Here is a 20,143-nt window from a genome sequence, read left to right as displayed (position 1 = left end):
TCATCTTTAACGTAATCGCGTCCACTTTTAAAGCGCATATAAACGGGGGGCGCGTAACGTGGGGTCCTGCACGTACGACAAGTGACGCCGGAACCAGCTGTCTGATTCTGGCTGCTTTTGTTCCATGGCATGTATGGCACGAGGCAAATAACAATCTGTATAGCATCTGCACACTGAACAGGGGTTCCAAGGCACGTTTGATACATAAGTAACACGTAATGTATGTTTATTTGATGCTTGCGGTGTCTATACATCTAATCGCACGCCGTGAAACATGCAGTATGACGGCATACAATTACTAATGTGGCTACATTTCTATCCTGCTCTCGATGAAATGTATACTTTTGAGGTGTGTGATGCATTAAAATGTGATCTTGAAAATGTGCTTAAAATTGAATGATCATAACTTAACCCCTTGATAATTTTTTAAGGCTGCATTAACGCCTGTGGACACCTTTAGGAGAGCATTTGGCCATCGCAGTACATGTACCTGGCTAAAGCACTACAACTATATGTTTAACCCTATTGCTGCGGGGAACACATGCATTAAATGCAAAACTGTACCTTCCAGCAGCAGAATGGTTAATCCAATATGAGAAATGAGAAATATATGTATATTATATGTATTTTGCCCCCTTTAATTTGTAACTTCCCAGCTTCTACCTGTAAAGGCGTCTGAGACCAGTAGGTTTCAGGCAGCTCCTGCGTACGAGGGGCTAAGAGCTGGAAACCTTGTGTAGTCCCGCCCAAGCAAAAGAGAGGGAAATTCCATATTACCAGGCCAGTGTATGTTTTTGGGGACAATAGCATGTGATACACCATGTGGGAATTATTCCATGATTTGTGAAGATTTAAAGGAAAAAAACACTTTTCTTCTAAATCTAATTGTATATAAATGATGAGCGACACGTTGTGCTGTCGGTATGACACCTGTGTGTTAGGTTATGTGTTTGTACACATTTTAATGCAAAATTATTATTTTTGTTAAATTTCCATTTTTCTTGTACTAAAAAAGCCTCCATAATTAACATATTAGAGATAAAATATAACTTTTATTACATCTATGTATTTATATTACGTGCACAGATGACTCGCAAAAAGCTCCCAAAAATGAGGTCTCAAATGGAAAAGGACCCTCCAGAGGTGACCCAAAACCCAATAAAAGCAGCACCAAAGAGAAGCCCAAGCAGAAATCTAACAAAGCGCAGAACGGCATAAAGGAAAACGCAAAGGGCAAAAAGAGCCTCCTCGGCATTAAAAGGGACGCCAGGGACCCGGATAGCGCGGAGTCTGCTTCGGAGGCAGGCAGCTGCCTGGATGAAGACTACAGCAGTGGTGGTGAGGAGGATATCATGGAGGAAGCGTATAAATCTAAAATAGTTAGCTTCCTGCAGGATGCCTCCCTGGATGAACTGTCTCTGATACCTCAGTGCTCTCTCAAAAAAGCTCAGAGGATCACTGAGCTCCGGCCCTTCAATTCCTGGGATTCTCTGGTAAGTTTACAGCATCTCACTACCTTTTTTCTTAATGTTCCTTTTATGCTTATAGGCAAGAGGTGTCTACAATCTCCAAGAGGCATAGATGGGTGGCCTTATCCAGAGAAGGCTAACACCACATGCATTTTAAACCAATAGCGTTTGGAATAGTGTCATATGACCTAATTTTGAATAAATTAAGGGGTGATTTTCCTGAAAAACCCCAGCTGATTGGCTGGCAATACTGTCACTCATTCAGCAACATAGGAACTTGGTTCATTTCTCTGCTGAAGCAGACATTTGAGCTTTCATTGGGGAAGGAGAAGTTTGCCAGTCTACTCAGTGCTGTTTTAGCAGAAAAACCTCATACAAAGGGGCAAGAATGTGGCAGGATTTTTACAGCTACGTCTTCAAGAAACAACTGCAAGGGCAGCTCCATGGCTCAGAATGCCAGCAGAATTTTTTAAACTTTTTTTATCTTAAAACAGAATTTTCCCCCCATTTTTTTTTTCCCTTTTTTTTTTCTTTCTTTTCTCTCCCTGACAACTCTGCTCTGCAATTGAATTGCTCACATTTTTCTGCTGGCTAAACAATGCTGCCATATTATGAGAGGTTTCTGAGTGCCGTTTACTTAACAGAAGGGGAACACAAAAGTTTGTTTTTAAGTCCCCTTGAATAGATCTTCTATCACGCACTTTGGTAAGTACTTTTAAACTTTGCCACTCGCTTCTCTACATTGGTCGACGGCGAATATGTCAAATGTTATGTTTAATATTTTGTGCGTTTAAAAAAAAAAAAAATTTGCTTTTCATTTTCATAGTAACTGGCTATAGATATGTGATTTCCCCCATGTTTTTATTTTTGCCTGATTTACTTAATAAAAAAACCTTCACTCTCTCAGGCCTTAACGATTCTAATCAGTATACAATAGTGCGTATTGTAAATGAATTTCACGCTAATATTTCCTCAATTTGTATGCTGAGAAAAAATTATTGTACTTAAAGCATGTGTGTTATCTGGCATGGGTAAAGTGGGCATCTCTGCTAGGTATTATGGGAAAAAACATTACATGTGATTCCATCATATACATGTAAAAATGCTGTGCACATTTTTTTTTTATTTTTTTTTTTAAATTGGGTGGGGGGGAGAAAAGAGGAGCAGCAGAGCCGTTTCGGGAGCCGTTCCTTTCTCTGGCAATCGTTTTGCCTGAAGCCGTGGGCTGCTCTGAAGACATCTGTCTGATAGGCGGCTCGCTGAGTAACTTGTTGGGCTTTGCCCCGGCTAATTCTTTCTTTAAAATATTTGCTAAAGGGCTGCCTCTCCCACAAATGTCTATAGCTTTTTTTTTCTCTTCTGGCAGAGAAAGGATAGAGTTGTAAATGCTGTATTGACCTGTACTGAAAACATTTTACCTTTTCATTTTGTGAAGCGTGTCTGTCAGCACCCACGCCCCATACGTTCCTTTGGTCGTTGTAACTACATGCCCAAAGCCCTGTAACTAATACATGAAAAATAATTACACCTTCAGCAGATGTCAGACAGCCAAGTTGAGTTTATTTAAATGTGTATGTATAATATATATATATATATATATATATATATATATATATATATATATTTATATATATATATATTTATATATGTACTGTTTTTGAAATAAGGGGTAAAGTCTTTAAGAAGGTTGTTCAAGGATCACAATGGTAACTGCTGCCATGCTTCATATTGCTCCATTTTTACTGCTTTATAAACACAAAGCTGTCAGATGCATTGGACTTTAGGTATATGTATTACGCAGAGATGCTCGGCTGCCAGAATTTGCTTAACGTGTTTAAATAATATTCACGAGGCAAGAAGAATGAAACCGTGCAGTGGCCCCAAATGGTTATCTCCAGCCTTATCTCCTGCTTGTTCATTATAGGTATGACGGCAGCTTAATGTATATGAATTGTAAGCACGTTTAATAACGCTGAAAAGTTGGTTTCACTCTCCTAGAATTCTTGATCCTAATGTGGATACATTTTCAAAGGCATGTAGTCAAAAGGATTTAGCTGTGATCATCGATCGTACCAAAAAAATGAATACTAGAGAACGTACATATTCTTCAAATATATTAAGGGACAACGGCATCAGCGCAATCTTGAGACGCGATGCATTTATTTAAAGTGCCCTAGAAACAGTAGGACGAACCATGAAGTGCACACTCGATGCATGATGCGCCTCAGTGCTTAATCATCATAAGCGAGTCAAGGGCGTACATCCCGTGATGGCACGTTCAATAAATGTGGTCCTGCTGTTGTCCTCGTCCATGTGGATTGGAGTCTCCTCTACCGTGTGCTCTACTCCGTAGGCAATAGACAGTAACCTCTCTTTTGCGCGACTGGTCCTCCGTTTCGATTCGGTCTACTTTAGTATTTAGTAAGCCTCCCTCACACTTTTTCAGTACTTTTTCGTGATGCTGTGAGTTTATTTGCAGCGCTGGCAAAAAATATATGAATCTAGACTTAATCCAATTCATTTCATTTTGTGCCACTGGCGGGGGGGGGGAGAGTTCTAATTCAGGTGTGTATCCCGATATGTAGCGTAAAGATGGTTAATCACATAGTCCTAGAACCTCAGATTTTAGTCGGTTCCTAGTGCTGGTCTAGAGTCAGTATAGCCATACGCCTATCCATTGCATGTTTTATATTCCCTCACTACATTAACAGTTACCACTTCTGCTTGGAGGCTGCTCCACTTATCAACTACCCTACAGTAAGCTTCCTTATTTCGGCTTAATGTTCATTTTAGCAAAACAGGCTTAATCCTGTATCAGTCCATTGTAAAACTAAAGTGTTTTTGTTTATTGTGAACAATAACACACCTTAACAGTGATAAATAACAGGGATGTATTCGTGAAACCTGTTCTCGTTAATGAGGTAAGAGAACCGTAGACGGATGCTTTTCGTTTGGTTTCCATCTTTGATTGCAGGTATTCGTGCAGATGTCATATGAAACGTACAGGCAGCTGGATACCAGCACTCGCATTTGTTACTAATTATTCCACATTATGATAAAATACTTTTTTTGTGTGTGTCTTTGAGATGAAAGTGTTACGTGTGGCACAGAACAGATATCGTACCGTACACGTTGGTATTGTCATAATGCTTGCTTATACCTGTCAAGACATTCCTGAATGCAACCCTGACACATTCACAATAAGCACAGAATGTTCCCAAGTTGGCGGAATCTGATAAATTATTAATTTGATTTATTTCGGAAGCATTTGAAGTTAAAATGAAACAATTAAATGACATCTGTGTGTAATAAAAGCACATTTGCAAGTTGAGACTTTACACATTCTCAAGTGAAAGCAATTTAGAACCTTTCCTTGGTTACCTGAAAGCAGGGGTTAATCTTGGGCATCTTAACATGTCATGCCCATAAGGTAAAATGTCCCAGAAATGGAGAGCTCTCGTTAGCTTGACTGCTGTAGATGTGAGATGAGCCTTTAACCGTATGTTTTCCCTAAACCAGGAATACACACACACACACACACACACACTCGTACCGTTTCCAGAGGACAAATACTTTTTAAATGTGGTTTACAAGCACAGAAGGTGACATAACCCAGTAAATTCCGCCAAAGTGGTGGCACTGAAGTGACGTCCTCCCCGATCCACCAATCGAGGAAGAGGACGTCGTCAAAAGTGCCAACTGAGGGCAGTATGGCAAGCTTGTAGTGACGTCCTTTCCCGATCCTTTAATCGAGGAGAGGACGTCACTTCATGTACCATTATTTTGCCTTCAGGTAGATGGAGGACAGTATAGCGGCGTTCATCTTCGCGATCCTTAAGTCTGAGGAGAGGACATCACCGCAGTCCCCCAGCGGAAATTGCTGGGTTATGTCCGCGGAGATGCTAAGAAAGATACCAGGTTAAGGATTGAAGAAAGAAGATGCGGAAGTAATTGGCAGGGAAACGTTTTAGAGAGCATGAAAGTGTGAGTGACAGTGTGAGAGAGTGACTGTGGGCACTGGACAACGAATTTAGTTCCCAAATTGAAAATGTCCCTGAATATTCGGCCGAACCGAATGGGCATGAAATGAAATGGGCCAAAAACAAACCAAAACATTTGTCCTTCTAAAAGGTATGAGCCAGTCCTGCATGATGCAGTCGTGGACGGATTTCTTGAAAGTCTGTTCAAGATGAAATATTGTTTGCTTAACTAGTCTTTGTATTCAATGCTCCAGTGAATATGGGCCGTAACCTTCCTCCAGAACTGGTTATTGCGTGGCATTATTCTGTTTCCAGGGCTGCTCCTTGGTCATGTGGCGATTGCCCTTGTGTTCTTAAGATATTTGACAATGTGCATACTTTGCCTAGTATGTATATTGGGGCTTTTCTAGCATCCATCCTTTACCATGCAAATGTAAATATGCTAGTCCTGAATTCAGACACATGCGGTGGAATAGCCATATCCTCTTTAAGAAGTAAACATAGCTGTTAACAGGGGCTTGATTTACTCTCCTCCACATGAATATTAAATTCAAGTGAAAATAACTCTTTAAACAAATGCTGTGAGTAGGGACCTAAACTAGATCCTCCTCACCAACTTCATATGAAACTGCGCATGCAAGAAATGCTTGCCCTGCTATACATCTTATTTGATTGAGATGCGTGGTTACAGCACCACAGGATGACTTTTGGAAAAGTCCAGTGGCAGTTACAAAATATCTGACTTTTGTCAAGTTATTTTAAAGCTTTCGTGATACTTGAAGGTTCTTCCATAGGGTTTCATCAGAAGCATACGATTTCTTCCCTAAATATAGATAGTTTAACAAAAAAGTTACTAATTTTCAGTATGAAAGACTAATGTATACCTCTTTGTTCTCCCTAGACTTTGAGGTGTTTTGTTTTTTCTTTTCTCCATTGATCACCAAGACAGGAATCTATTCGGTGGACACTTAGTTGGCTTTACTTTAATCTTGTGTGGAAAAAATAACCCGTTCAAAATGTTTTGTGGTCGTGTATGGCTTCTACTCAAAAAAAGAAAACATAAAATTTGAGCATTAAATACCGCTTGAAGCAAAGAACATAAAGCCATATTATCCCCCACCTGTTAGATGCCCAGCAAAGCTTTTAAGTATACTGTCAATCTGTTTTAGTTACCCTGAGTGACAATACGTGCACATATTCACCACTGTTGTACAACTAATCCTACTAAACCCTTATCTTTGAGTCATTTGTAGGAAGACCTGCATGTTTTTGTGACACTTATCCTGAGCTTTATACTGCTGCCCAGAAACATGTTTAACCCTAAACAAATGTACAAGGTTGGTTTATGGTGGTTTGCGATAAGCCATTGTATACATTTTTTTACTAAGTTTTATTTCAAAAGGACTAGTTTGCAGGCCTCTAGTGACCATACTTTATGGTTCTTCATCATGCAGACTGGAGTAGAAGTTCAAAGGCTGTAGTCTACTAATAATAATGTAACAGCTCCCCCTACTGTGACGTTTGTAGATCGGTAAAAGTAACTAGTGTAAGTCCTGTGAGGTAAAAAAAAAAAAAAAAAAAAAAACAACAACAACTTTTATTTGCTCCAATAAACTTCCCTTATCTGGAGTCTGCTGTTGTCCTCAGTTATGATATCTTAGATACACAGCGACCACGCTGAACTCATTCTTTACGGCAGGGGTCGACAAATTTGGCCTGGGTCTAGGAGCCCTCCCAAAAATTTAGTAGCCAACTTTTCTTCTTCCCCAATCATGTTTTATTTTCATATATTACCCTCTGGTCTGCAGTTATTTTTTTTTAGCAATTTGTTTGGGCAATACAACCTAAAACACCTTTCTTCAGTGTTCCACCACTTTGTACGGTAACTCCCGGTTTAACCATTAGTATTATACACTCTAACATCTAATTCTCACGAACACCTTACTGTAACTCATACACACATGCCAACACCATACACTAATACACACACTATGTGCTGACACACACACACTCGTGCTACTGCCATACTGTAACATACACAACACCATACACGCTAATGCTACACTCTTATGCACATGCACACGCTATCCAACATACACACTGGATAAAGCTATACATGTAGAAAATCACAGACATTAACACTATGCACACATACACACTGAATCTGAACCCTGGCCAGCTTTTACCCCCTTGTTCTGCAAAACCCTGGGCGCCAAGAAGTGGTTTCTAGTCACCTTTCCCTTTTAAGGTTAGCAAAACACTTTTTATAGTCTTAATACACCTGATGTTCTAAACTAAACATTCCTGATTTTCTATTACAGTTGAAAAAAATGAGCAAGGCAAATGGGCTCTCAGAGGACTTAGTCTGGGACTGTAGAATACTGATAAAAGAGAGGGAAGTGGTTTTGAAGCTTATGATCAAGTGTGAAGAGATTGCGAAGAGGCTGACGAAGGAGGTGACTAAGATCACAGAGGACGGGGAAAGTGCTTGGAACGTCGATACTCCTTCGATTCTGGCCAAGAGGTACTGTGATAGAAATACATGCCATATATTGTATTAATAGGTGTACTGTTCCTGATTGGCAGGAGCCACATACGGCCTGTCATAAAATAAATATAAGATAAAGAAGTAAAGTTTCATAATTAAAGTACAAATCCCTTACCAATAGAAAATGGTGGTAGTGAGACTTTTGCAGTTAAACCTAAAACATAACACATGGATACATTGGAGTAAGTGGTTACATTTAAAAACCATACTATGCGCAAACTAAAATGGAAACAATTCTTTCAGAGTTCTTTTTGTACTGCAAATTTCTTAGAGATATGAGGAATATACTGTCAGGGAATTTCTTTTATGTATAATGTGATCTCTTGCATTGTGAATGCTTATGAAAAATATAAAATGTGCAAAAAAAAAAAAGTTCTGAAATGTCTTAGTCTTAGTATTTATTTTAGAATTTGCACATAAATGTTAAATGGCTGCCGTTAGAATACGCCCTATGTTTGCAGCACTGAACCGTGAAAAGGGTCTCTGCCCGTTTTAAGTTAATGAGGCGATATGGTTGAGCTCAATGTTTAGTGAATAAACCTCAAGAAGGCTAAAATAAACTTAATTTAAAAACATTCGCACACATCAGCAATTAAACATGCGTATGCATGAAGCGTGTTTGGGTACATGAATGTGCTGCTGTGCGTATGTTGGTGTGCATTGTGGCTACATTTACTTATAGCTGCCGTTTCTTTTTAATATTTCAGCCTGGTGCTAAAGCCTTACCAGAAGATCGGTCTGAACTGGTTAGCGTTGCTCCACAAGCATAATGTCAATGGCATTTTAGCCGATGAAATGGTGAGTACGTTTTGGTCCATCCTAGTCTTTTGCCTGGTCTACAAAATAGCTTGACCATTTATGTTCCAGACTTATGTTGTAATGATTAAACTGTTCTAATGAAATGGAAGCATGGGGGTTACCTCAGGAGTGGGTTTTATATCTGTACAAACACATTGTCTACTTGTCTACTATGTTTGGATTGTATTATCCTTGCCAAACAGTCAATCTTCTCCCACATTAATCGCTTAAATGCTCTTACACACAGCTTGTCTGGCTTTTTTAAATGCGAATGAATGCAAAAGGCAATTAAAAGTTAAAACGACAAGCCTGGAAATTGATGGAAGTTAAGAGCCACTATATGAAGAGGGTCCCATTTTCCCCTTGAAGATGTAACAAATATTCACCCGCTACCTGGCTGTGGATGTGTCTGAACGTTTCTTGTAACTTTCTATTTTGTTTCCAATACACAGGGTTTGGGGAAAACTGTTCAAGCCATAGCATTTCTTGCACATTTAAATATGATTGGTGATACAGGTCCGCATCTTGTGGTGGTTCCCGCCTCAACTTTAGGTATGTGGGGAATTGGTTGTCCTGAAGGCCTTATCTCATAAATGTCCGGTAAAACTTAGTCCTCTGATGCTGGTGAAAACCTCTATGATTAAAAAAGGTACCCCAGGCCATGGACTGGGATCTAGCATATGCTTTTGGAGGAGAGGGCGCCATCTGCCTGCACATACAATGATTCCTTCCTGAAATAGCCACCACAAAGTATTTTTATAATATTTGGCTACTGTGTTTAATATTTCTTTTTCTGGCTTAAAACTTTTATGTCTACCCTGCTTTTTCTAGATAACTGGGTGCGCGAGTTCAACCAGTGGTGTCCTGATATGAATATATTACTCTACTATGGTAAGCGCGAGAGAAGTCTCTAATGTATCCGTCATAACCATCGTGTGGCACGCTCACTGTGACTCTTATTTCACTTACAGGTTCTCAGGAAGAAAGAAAACATTTACGCTATGATATTCTTAATAAGGCTGTAGAATTCAATGTGATTGTTACTACGTAAGTGTTTTGATTGGGATATTCACCAATGTATTGATTCTGTGTTTCTGCATATATATAGATATGTGTAATGAGTGCGCGCTGCCGCTCAGTAAATGTACCATTGGTTTGTGTATCTTCTCTTTGTTTCTTTTGGCATGGCCTGTATTGAAAATGACAAGCGATGCAATATTTTGTGTTGCCGTTTTCAAATCCAACTCATGCCTTAGCTGTGTAGAGTTTGTATGTGTTTCTGTTTGAGCATGGTGCTGCATTTTATGGTACATGCTGTGCTTGTGTGCAATACCAAACCAGACAGTAACACAACCAACTTAGAATTTACCAGATATGCTGGTGATTCTACGATTTAAATCTGGCAGCCGGTGGAAAACCTGCACATCTGAACATGAACAAAAGGATATATGATATATATTTAAATATATTATATTTATATAATATATTTATATATTCATCTTTGTTCATTACTTTAATAAATTTCCTTTATAAATGCGCCATGCTGTGGTCAATGCCCTATTGACAGGTTCAGCTTGAACTTTCTATTCCGGCTCGCACTACAAACACACTTGACTATAGGATTTTTGTCTCCATTGCCAGATATAACTGTGCCATTAGCAATGCTGAAGATCGCAGCTTGTTTCGACGCATGAAGCTGAACTTTGCCGTGTTCGATGAAGGACACATGCTAAAGAACATGAGTGCCATTCGCTATCAGCACCTTATGACGTTAAATGTGAGTCTTTCTCCCATTGTGATTTATTCGTTCCGACGAGGGCTTTGTTTCCATTGAAATCTCATGATTAAACATGTACAGCTAAATTCTTTAGGACAGCAAATCTGAACTTGAGCGTGTATTGCGTGTTCAGAAATGCAGTGCATTATTTGACTTGGACAAGCAGCAGTTTGAGTCGACAGATCTGAATTTTATTCTGTAATACATCAATGTCACAACACAGCTTTTACCGTTTTTATACAGGTACCTGCAAATACTGCCGTACATCTGTCTGTTTGCAGTGCCATTAATAATACGCTTTAAATGTGCCTGGCATTAATCACAAGTTAGAAATTACCAGAGATGCACACAAGTTCATGATGTTAACTTATACCTTTACTGGAATGTCACGTGTGTGTGTATATGTGTGTATATATAATGTATGTATGTGTGTATATATATATTTCACTGCTTATGATATTGTGTTAATACTAAATAGAATTTGATGGCAGGCTGAATAGTTCTTATCTATCTAGACGGCCTATTTTTCCTGATGCAGAAAATTGGATAGCTTAATGCCAATCATAAATTCCCTCACTCTATCAGTCTGTACCACATCTGCCAGGAGACTTTTCCATTTATCAGCCACTATCTCAGTGAAGTAAAAACTTCCCTACATTACTTCTAACTGGCTGTCCCTCTTGAATTTTTTTTTTTTTTTTTTTTTTAAGCAAACCCCATCGCTCTGCCTTCTTTTTCAGACACTTGGTTCACTTTAGATGATGACTTTGCTTCCCTTCACAGGCCAAGAATCGTTTACTGCTCACTGGCACCCCATTGCAGAATAACCTCTTGGAGCTGATGTCTCTCCTGAATTTTGTCATGCCCAACATGTTCAGTAGTAGCACCAGTGAAATCAAGAGAATGTTCTCATCCAAGGCGGTAATTAAAAAAAAAAAAAAAAAAAGACTGACGTATTTTACCATGTAATATTAATAATTCAGCGCAAATATTGCTGTAAATGTCTATTCCCTTTCCCAATGAACATACTGAAGGGCGGTCATTTAATATCTATAGACTTTTTTTTATCACTACTCTTGTTAAGAAGGCACGTATACGTGCACACAACATCCGTCCATGCAACCGGAAGTTCTTCCACATTTTGTGAACATAGCAAGGAAAAAATAGTGTAAAGGATGCTGTGTGGAGAAGAAGATTGATAATGGTGAACTTTACAAGACAGAACTTGCAAAAAAAGTGTAAATGCTGGTAGTTTATGTAAAAAGAAAGTTGTAGTTTGCACCACACGCCAGGAGGTGGCAGCATTTTATTTTGGAATGGCCCGAGTACTGCATTTATACTTTCACATGATCACGTGTTAAACTCTTGCCTTTTTTTCATAGAAATCTACAGACGAGCAGAGCACATTTGAAAAGGAGAGAATAGCTCATGCCAAACTGATTATGAAGCCATTTATACTCCGTAGAGTAAAAAGCGAGGTAATGAATGAATTTGTGTAGTTATTTTGCACAACCTTTGCTCTCTAAAATTGCGATAGTCCTAATTTTATATGGCACCATTATTAAAATAAAAAAATGAAATTAACTCTGTTATTAATGACAGCTTTTCTATTAACTTCAAAATAATCCAAAAAGTGTTTCTCTGATTAAGCGAATGCCTCACAGTAGGAGCCTCGAATAGTCTGTACCCTAGAGAAACTTTTCCTAAGGTGTCTGTGTATCTGCCCAGGTATTTCCGTAACCCACATACAGTGCTTGTTTATGGCAGATCATTCGGATTTCTTTGCACACAGACACGCGAGTGTGTATAAGCAATAAGTGGCCAGTGTATTCTTTAAATTAACAGCCATTGTTTTTTTTCCTGATCATTTTTTTAACAGGTCCTTAAGCAGCTGCCGCCTAAGCAAGACCACATAAAATCCTGCCCAATGTCCAAGAAACAGCAGCAACTGTATAATGAGCTGCTGAATAAATTGAAGAGGTCAATAGAAGGAACGGGTAAGATACGGGAAATCGGTTCATTTAATGGCAGCTGGCTATTTTCATGCTTACAGGGAAAAGAAAAAATGTTGGTGCGCTAAGCTAGTCACAGGCTCAATTAATACAAATGTGTAATACGAGGCCTACCAAACAGGTGTAAGCATGCTGCAAGAAACAGTGTGTTGGCTGTACAATGTATACAAGAAACAAAAACTGTCTGCGCTTCTTACCCTAATAAAGTTGGCAACAAATATATAAACATAATTAAATGAGAGGTCCAAAACCTCTCATTTAATTATGTTTATATATTTGTTGCCAACTTTATTAGGGTAAGAAGCGCAGTCAGGTTTTGTTATTTTCATGCTTATCATGGGAGGTCTCTCTTGTCTGAGCTGTTAAGTTAATAGTACTCGTTTTTCTTTTGTTTATTGAATCTGATTACATTTTGCAGAATAAGCAAATCTGAAATTCATTGGCAAGTCGCACACAAATTTTTAATCTTCTGACGACGTAAAGGATTTTCTTTATTTCAGAGAAAAAATCTGAATTATGCAATGTAATGATGCACTTAAGAAAAATGGCCAACCACCCATTACTACACCGGCAGTATTACACAGCGGAGAAACTGAGGGCCATGTCCAAGCTTATGCTTAAGGTAAATACTTGCCGTTACAATCGACTGGTTATGTATGTCTGCCATAACAGTGCTTTTGTATCTTATGGATTTATGTTTGGTGAATCGTCGTAGTTCTGGCTTTTAGCTTTCACATTTGATAAACTTATAGCAAGCCATAAGAAAATGGCTTTATGTCAGCAATTCTTGTACTCTGCCTGCCAAACAAACAAACAAAAGATATTTGCAGTTAGAGTATTTGTTTTATCGAGCGCTAGACCTTTGATCTTCATTTCCTACACATTAACATGTTGGCCCTTTCCACACTCTCATTAAACCATAAAACCAAAAATTCAGTTGAGGGCAGAACTTTAGCACAATGTCAAGGGCATCACTTACTTGGCATTAAGCATTCAGGGTTTCACAGGGACACGGCCCCAGGAAACATTTTATCAGGTTAGCCCTGGGGGAGTTGCTGTAGTTCTGGAAGTGCTGCTAGTGAATAGTACTGAAGGACACGTAACAAACTGTATGTTGCACGTTACTTTTATCAGGTTTAAATACTATGGTAAATGGTTATTGGCAGACCCCTTCAAATCAAGCAGGCAAAGATTTGTGTGCTTTACTTTATGTGAATGTTTTTTATCATCACGTGATTATGCAAATGTATGCCATATTGAGAATGTACAGAAATTGCTTTTCTTAAGGTCTTTCAGTATCTGTTTTCCACCCCTGGCTATAAAATGGCACGCCTGATTGTATTGTGAAATACATTAATAAAAAACTTAAAACAGCACGCATTTGCATTAATTGCTCCTTTAATCAGTGATGATCTAATTGGATGGTCTTTGAGATATGTAGAATTGTCTTCTATAAGCCTTTGAATTAAACGATAGAAGAACGTCAGCTTCTTTTAAGCACTTTGTCTTCTCCCTCTGTTTAGGAGCCCACGCACCGCGATGCCAACCCTGAGCTCATCTTTGAAGACATGGAAGTTATGACAGATTTTGAGCTTCACAGACTTTGTGGGGAGTTTACGAGCCTCACTGATTTTCGACTTGAAAAGGAATTGCTCTTAGATTCTGGAAAATTTGATGCGTTAAGTCGTCTTTTGTCTGAGAAGAAGAAAAAGGTGTGTGAACAGTGTAATGTTCAGCGACGCCGCATGAGAAGGATGTCAGGCTGTTGATCTGTTTGAGTGTTAAGGAAAAAGTTCATTCTGTTATGACATTGTATAGCTATTTAACTCATATCTATTTCCAATTTCCTCTAAGTACCGTAAACAGTAGCACCATTTGGATTGCATTTACTGGGTTTTGGGCCATATACAATACAAATAAAGCCTTTTTTGAGAACTTTTTATGGGTTCTGTATAGAATGTAAATACGTATTATTCAGCCCATTTAGTTTGCCCATTTATCCTCATGTAAAGACCTTAATCAGTCTAATTTTCTTGCTGTAGTAACCTCTACCACTTATGTTGGAAAGCTGTTCCATTTATCAACCACACTCGATAAGATAGAACTTCCTTTCTAAAATGGCCACGGTGAGATGAATTTCTTAAGATGATGGCGATAGAACTATGCATTATACAAAGCCACCCAAGTTCTTGCAGGGGAAGCTTACTAGGGTTGGCCCTTTATAATGTATAGTGATATGTATGTAATCATAAACCTCTTAGTTTCATGTTATGAGCTCTTGTTCTTGTGCAAGCTTGTATGTCTTATCCACTGCCTGGATCAAGTATTGCTCTGCATCTAACAAGAGCTAAGTGATAAAAGGAACGTGATCCTTTGAGAACATGGTTTCCTAAAATATGGTCGCCACCAACAATAATCTATATTGGTCGAGTACAACTCAATAATTTGGCTTTTACTAACCATTTCATACTAGGATTGTTTATAATTGAAAGCAAATCCTTTGATGCTGTAACATGTTGCATTGTTTCTTCTCAATTTGTATCACAGGGTGACCGAGTTGTACTGTTCAGTCAGTTCACCATGATGTTGGACATTTTAGAAGTATTCCTGAAGCATCACCAGCATAGATATGTCAGACTCGATGGCAAAACACAAATATCTGAAAGGTTGGTACCTAATGAATCATAAAACGCTACTCTACAAATATGCTAACGAGCATTTTCCCTGGACTTCTCAAATTCTTCACTTTAGACCTTCTCTTATTCCCAATATATTTCCCAAACACTTATTTGGACTAGAAGTTTGTACTTTCCAGCATTTGCTGTCTTAAAGTATTTGCATAAATCAAATCTTACCACCTTGACAGTGACAGTCGTCTTCTCTTTCTACAGGATAAATCTTATAGATGAATATAATACGGATATGGATATATTTGTATTTCTCCTCTCAACTAAAGCTGGTGGCCTCGGAATCAACCTCACGTCTGCAAATGTTGTCATCCTTCACGACATAGACTGCAACCCATACAATGACAAGCAGGCGGAAGACCGATGCCACAGGGTTGGACAGACCAAGTAAGGACTTTTGCTACACCCATTTATATACCAATTGGAAGCTTTGTCCAAGAAAAAAGATTAACACTGATCTCTGGTTTACATTATTACAGAATTCCGATGTTTGCAACATTTCTGTGTAGTTACACTCAAATTTAAGAATGTTGTTAAAACAATAGGGCTGCAACATCTAATCGATAAAATCGTTAATCGATAATGAAAATTGTTGCCAATCAATTTCATTATCGATTAGTTGAATCTATTTTTATCGATTATAAAATTAGGGTTTTTTCAGAGCAAATGCTCTGAAAAACACCTCGTTTTATAATCGGTTTGTGACTCACAGCAACAGTTCCTACTTAGCAGTCCCTCCCTGCAGTCACTGCCGGAGAAAGAAAGGGGCGGGACAATCGGCAGTGACTGCAGGGAGGAAAAGGGGGCTGGACCAATAGTCGATTGGCTCTGCCCATTTCCTGTAGTGTCCACATGGCTGTGACACTCATCTAAATGTGAGTATAAAATTAATATTTGGGCTGCTGAAAGTTAGGGGAGGTGGGGGTTAATTTAGGGGCGGTTATAGTTAATGGGGTGTCTAGGGTTAATTTAGGGGAAGTTGTGGTTGATGGGGGTCTTCAGGGTGAATTTAGGGGCAGTTGTGGTTGATGGGGTCTTCAGGGTGAATTTAGGGGCAGTTGTGGTTGATGGGGTCTTCAGGGTTAATTTAGGGACAGTTGTGGTTGATGGGGTCTTCAGGGTGAATTTAGGGGCAGTTGTGGTTGATGGGGTCTTCAGGGTTAAATTAGGGACAGTTGTAGTTGATGGGGTGTTTAGGGTTAATTTAGGGACAGTTGTGGTTGATGGGGTCTTCAGGGTTAATTTAGAGACAGTTGTGGTTGATGGGGTGCTTAGGGTTAATTTAGGGGCAGTTATAGTTAACGGGGTCTTTAGGGTTAATTTAGGGGCAGTTGTGGTTGATGGGGTCTTCAGGGTGAATTTATGGGCAGTTGTGGTTGATGGGGTCTTCAGGGTTAAATAAGGGACAGTTGTAGTTGATGGGGTGTTTAGGGTTAATTTAGGGGTGGTTATAGTTAATGGGGTGTTTAGGGTTAATTTAGGGGCAGTTGTGGTTAATGGGTTAATTTAGGGGCAGTTGTGGTTGATGGGGTCTTCAGGGTAAATTTAGGGGCTGTTGTGGTTGGGGTCTTCAGGGTAAATTTAGGGGCTGTTGTGGTTGGGGTCTTCAGGGTTAATTTAGGGGCAGTTGTGGTTGATGGGGTCTTCAGGGTTAATTTAGGGCCAGTTGTGTTTGATGGGGTCTTCAGGGTTAATTTAGGGGCAGTTGTGGTTGATGGGGTCTTCAGGGTTAAATAAGGGACAGTTGTAGTTGATGGGGTGTTTAGGGTTAATTTAGGGGCGGTTATAGTTAATGGGGTGTTTAGGGTTAATTTAGGGGCAGTTGTGGTTGATGGGGTCTTCAGGGTTAATTTAGGGGCTGTTGTGGTCTTCAGGGTTAATTTAGGGGCAGTTGTGGTTGATGGGGTCTTCAGGGTTAATTTAGGGCCAGTTGTGTTTGATGGGGTCTTCAGGGTTAATTTAGGGGCAGTTGTGGTTGATGGGGTCTTCAGGGTTAAATAAGGGACACTTGTAGTTGATGGGGTGTTTAGGGTTAATTTAGGGGCGGTTATAGTTAATGGGGTGTTTAGGGTTAATTTAGGGGCAGTTGTGGTTAATGGGTTAATTTAGGGGCAGTTGTGGTTGATGGGGTCTTCAGGGTTAATTTAGGGGCTGTTGTGGTTGGGGTCTTCAGGGTTAATTTAGGGGCAGTTGTGGTTGATGGGGTCTTCAGGGTTAATTTAGGGCCAGTTGTGTTTGATGGGGTCTTCAGGGTTAATTTAGGGGCAGTTGTGGTTGATGGGGTCTTCAGGGTTAATTTAGGGCCAGTTGTGTTTGATGGGGTCTTCAGGGTTAATTTAGGGACAGTTGTAGTTGATGGGGTCTTCTCTTCATGGTTAATTTAATTAATTTAATAAGGCTAACTTAAGGTGCAGTTAGAGGTAAAGGGGGGCAAACTAAGGGGAATCTAAATCCTGGGTTGCAGTGAAGATTAACCCTGTATTTATTTATAAAAGTATTGTCTGTGAACGAGTCTGCAAATCTATTAGTGCATTATGGCATATTGGGGGGGGGGGTATACGGCATACCTGGGGAGGACGGAGTGACATATCGGGGGTATAAGGCATACTGGGGTATATAAGGCATATGTGGGGAGGGCGGTGTGGCGTGTCTGGGAGGGCAGTGTGCATGTCTGGGAGGCAGTGTGGGAAGCCTGGGCAAATGTGCATGTGGGGGGCAGGTTGGGAAATAAAAACAAGAAATGCATTTTTATCAATGTTTTTTTTTATTCTGCCATTTGTTTTTAACATCCTACGTTACTTTATTAAATTATTTTTTATTAACCCCTTCCGTACCGGGACGTACCTGGTACTTCCTGGTTAACAGTCACCGGTAGACCGGGACGTACCAGGTACGTCTCCTCCAAAAAACGCCCCCACATCACCACAATCGCGGTGATCGCGGGGGCGCTGCTGCTGCCGTCTGCCCAGGAGTCCTGGGCAGACAGCACAGCCTGTCTAAGCCCTCCCCCAAGCCTACGATCACTCCCACGGAGTGATTCTCTAGGCAGAAACAGCGATTGCAGAAAAATCTGCAATCGCTGTTTCAGCTGCCACAGGCAGCTTCAGGGAAGGGGTGGGGGTGTTGAATGGGTCCCCACACAAGTGTGGGGGCCTGATCCAACACCCCCCTGCTGCCTGATCGCTCCATGAGAGCATCAGTGCAGCGTTAACCCCTTCAATGCCGCGATCGCTGCATTCAATGCCGCGATCGCGGCATTGAAGGGGTTAATTCCCGTTTTTTTTGGGGGTTCTGCTACTGGTGGTCTGCCTGGAAGCCCAGGCAGACCTCCAGCAGCAAAAACGAACCCCCAGAAGTCCTCTGATCAGCCCTGTAGGGCTGATCAGAGAGACTCCTCTCCCACAATCTCCAGTCCACTGGAGATTGTGTCCCAGCTGCCAGAGGCAGCTTCAGGGACAGGGAGACAGGGCTCTTTGGTCTCCACATTAGTGTGGAGACCAGCCCCCCCACCCCCCATAGTTAACCCCTACCCCCCCTCTTCCTCAATTAACCCCTTCAATGCTGCGATTGTTTATGACCCCCATCGCAGCATTGCAGGGGTTAATATTAGTCCCCACAAGCTTGTGGGGACTAAATATCAATCAATGCTGTGCTTCAATGGAGCATCAGCATTGAAAGAGTTAAAAAAAAAAAAATTAAAAAATAATTTTTTTAAAAAAAATACTAATAAAATAATAAATAAAAAAAATAATAAAAAAATAATAAAAATAATAATAAAAAAAATACCAGCACTGACCTGAAAGTCCAGGGTGCTTCCAGGTCAAATGCTGGGCTGATCAGATCGCTCCTGGCCAATAGGAGTGATCGGATCATTATGGCAGCCCACGGATGACCCTGCTCTACAAAGAGAGAGGGGTCATCTAGGGTAATTATGAAAAAACACAAATTATTAATAAATGAAATAATCATAATTATTACCTGATCACTTGTCGGTGACATTTTAAGTCGCTGATTATTGATCGGTCTCCCTGATTGATGTCAGCGGCCTAAACCTGTCACTTACAAGCAATCTGATAAAAAAAATATTTAAAAAAATGTAGATGCACATGTTCCAGTTTTGCCCTCATAGCTTCCTCAAAAAATGCATGAACCATGCATGTGAGGTCTTGTTGGAATCAGGGGATCTTGGTGAACAAAATGTGGTGTTTTCTTCCACTGTTGCACTTATGGTGTGCAAGAAATTCAGTGCAACATTGAAATGTATGCGTTAAAAACGCAATAAAATAATTTCCCTGTGAAGTTTGGCAGAAACGAGTGAAGAAATGGCTAGCTGAAAACTGTCAAAACTACCCTAGTTGAACACCTTGACTTGTCTACTGTTCATAAATATATACTTTTATGGGGTAATTTACAGCGGGGGGCTTCCAAAATGTCCCAAATGGGATATGGGCTCAGCAAACCAATTTCTGAAAATTCCAAATGTGAAAACGAAAATGCGCATGTTCCAGTTTTGCCCTCATAGCTTCCTCAAAAAATGCATGAACCATGCATGTGAGGCCTTGTTGGAACCGGGGGATGTTGGTGAACACAATTTGGTGTTTTTTTCTGCAGTTGCACAAATTCTATACAAAATATAATATAAAATCTAAAGCAACATTGCAACATATGCAAAAAAACCCAAAAAAATATAAAAATACCTCAAAATTTGGCAGCAACTGGCGATAAAATCCCTGTTTGAAAAGTGTCAAAATGACCCTAGTTGTACACCTTGACTTATCTACTTTTCATAAACATATAATTTTGGGGGGATAATCAGTATCTGTGACAACTATTGCAGTTATTAGACTACCATGCCAAATTTGCAAAAAATTA

At 39.9% G+C, this 20,143-nt stretch overlaps 1 protein-coding gene across 2 annotated transcripts in view; it reads left to right on the top strand.

Annotated features, from left to right (window-relative positions):
- SMARCAD1 (SWI/SNF-related, matrix-associated actin-dependent regulator of chromatin, subfamily a, containing DEAD/H box 1) overlaps positions 1–20,143 on the top strand; it is a 42,879-nt gene that overhangs the window by 19,536 nt on the left and 3,200 nt on the right. For both annotated transcript variants that reach the window (XM_053461588.1, XM_053461587.1), the window contains 14 exons: positions 1,087–1,493; positions 7,771–7,973; positions 8,705–8,795; positions 9,248–9,347; positions 9,627–9,686; positions 9,767–9,842; positions 10,437–10,572; positions 11,356–11,493; positions 11,955–12,050; positions 12,452–12,569; positions 13,085–13,206; positions 14,108–14,296; positions 15,132–15,250; positions 15,476–15,658. In XM_053461588.1, coding sequence (XP_053317563.1) covers positions 1,087–1,493; positions 7,771–7,973; positions 8,705–8,795; positions 9,248–9,347; positions 9,627–9,686; positions 9,767–9,842; positions 10,437–10,572; positions 11,356–11,493; positions 11,955–12,050; positions 12,452–12,569; positions 13,085–13,206; positions 14,108–14,296; positions 15,132–15,250; positions 15,476–15,658 — 2,038 coding nt within the window. The remainder of the gene's footprint in view (positions 1–1,086; positions 1,494–7,770; positions 7,974–8,704; positions 8,796–9,247; positions 9,348–9,626; positions 9,687–9,766; positions 9,843–10,436; positions 10,573–11,355; positions 11,494–11,954; positions 12,051–12,451; positions 12,570–13,084; positions 13,207–14,107; positions 14,297–15,131; positions 15,251–15,475; positions 15,659–20,143) is intronic.

Source organism: Spea bombifrons, chromosome 1, assembly GCF_027358695.1.
Source record: "Spea bombifrons isolate aSpeBom1 chromosome 1, aSpeBom1.2.pri, whole genome shotgun sequence".
Classification (NCBI taxonomy): Eukaryota; Metazoa; Chordata; class Amphibia; order Anura; family Pelobatidae; genus Spea; species Spea bombifrons.
The sequence above is the reverse complement of the archived record's forward strand: the minus strand, read 5'-3'. Positions and strand labels throughout refer to the sequence as shown.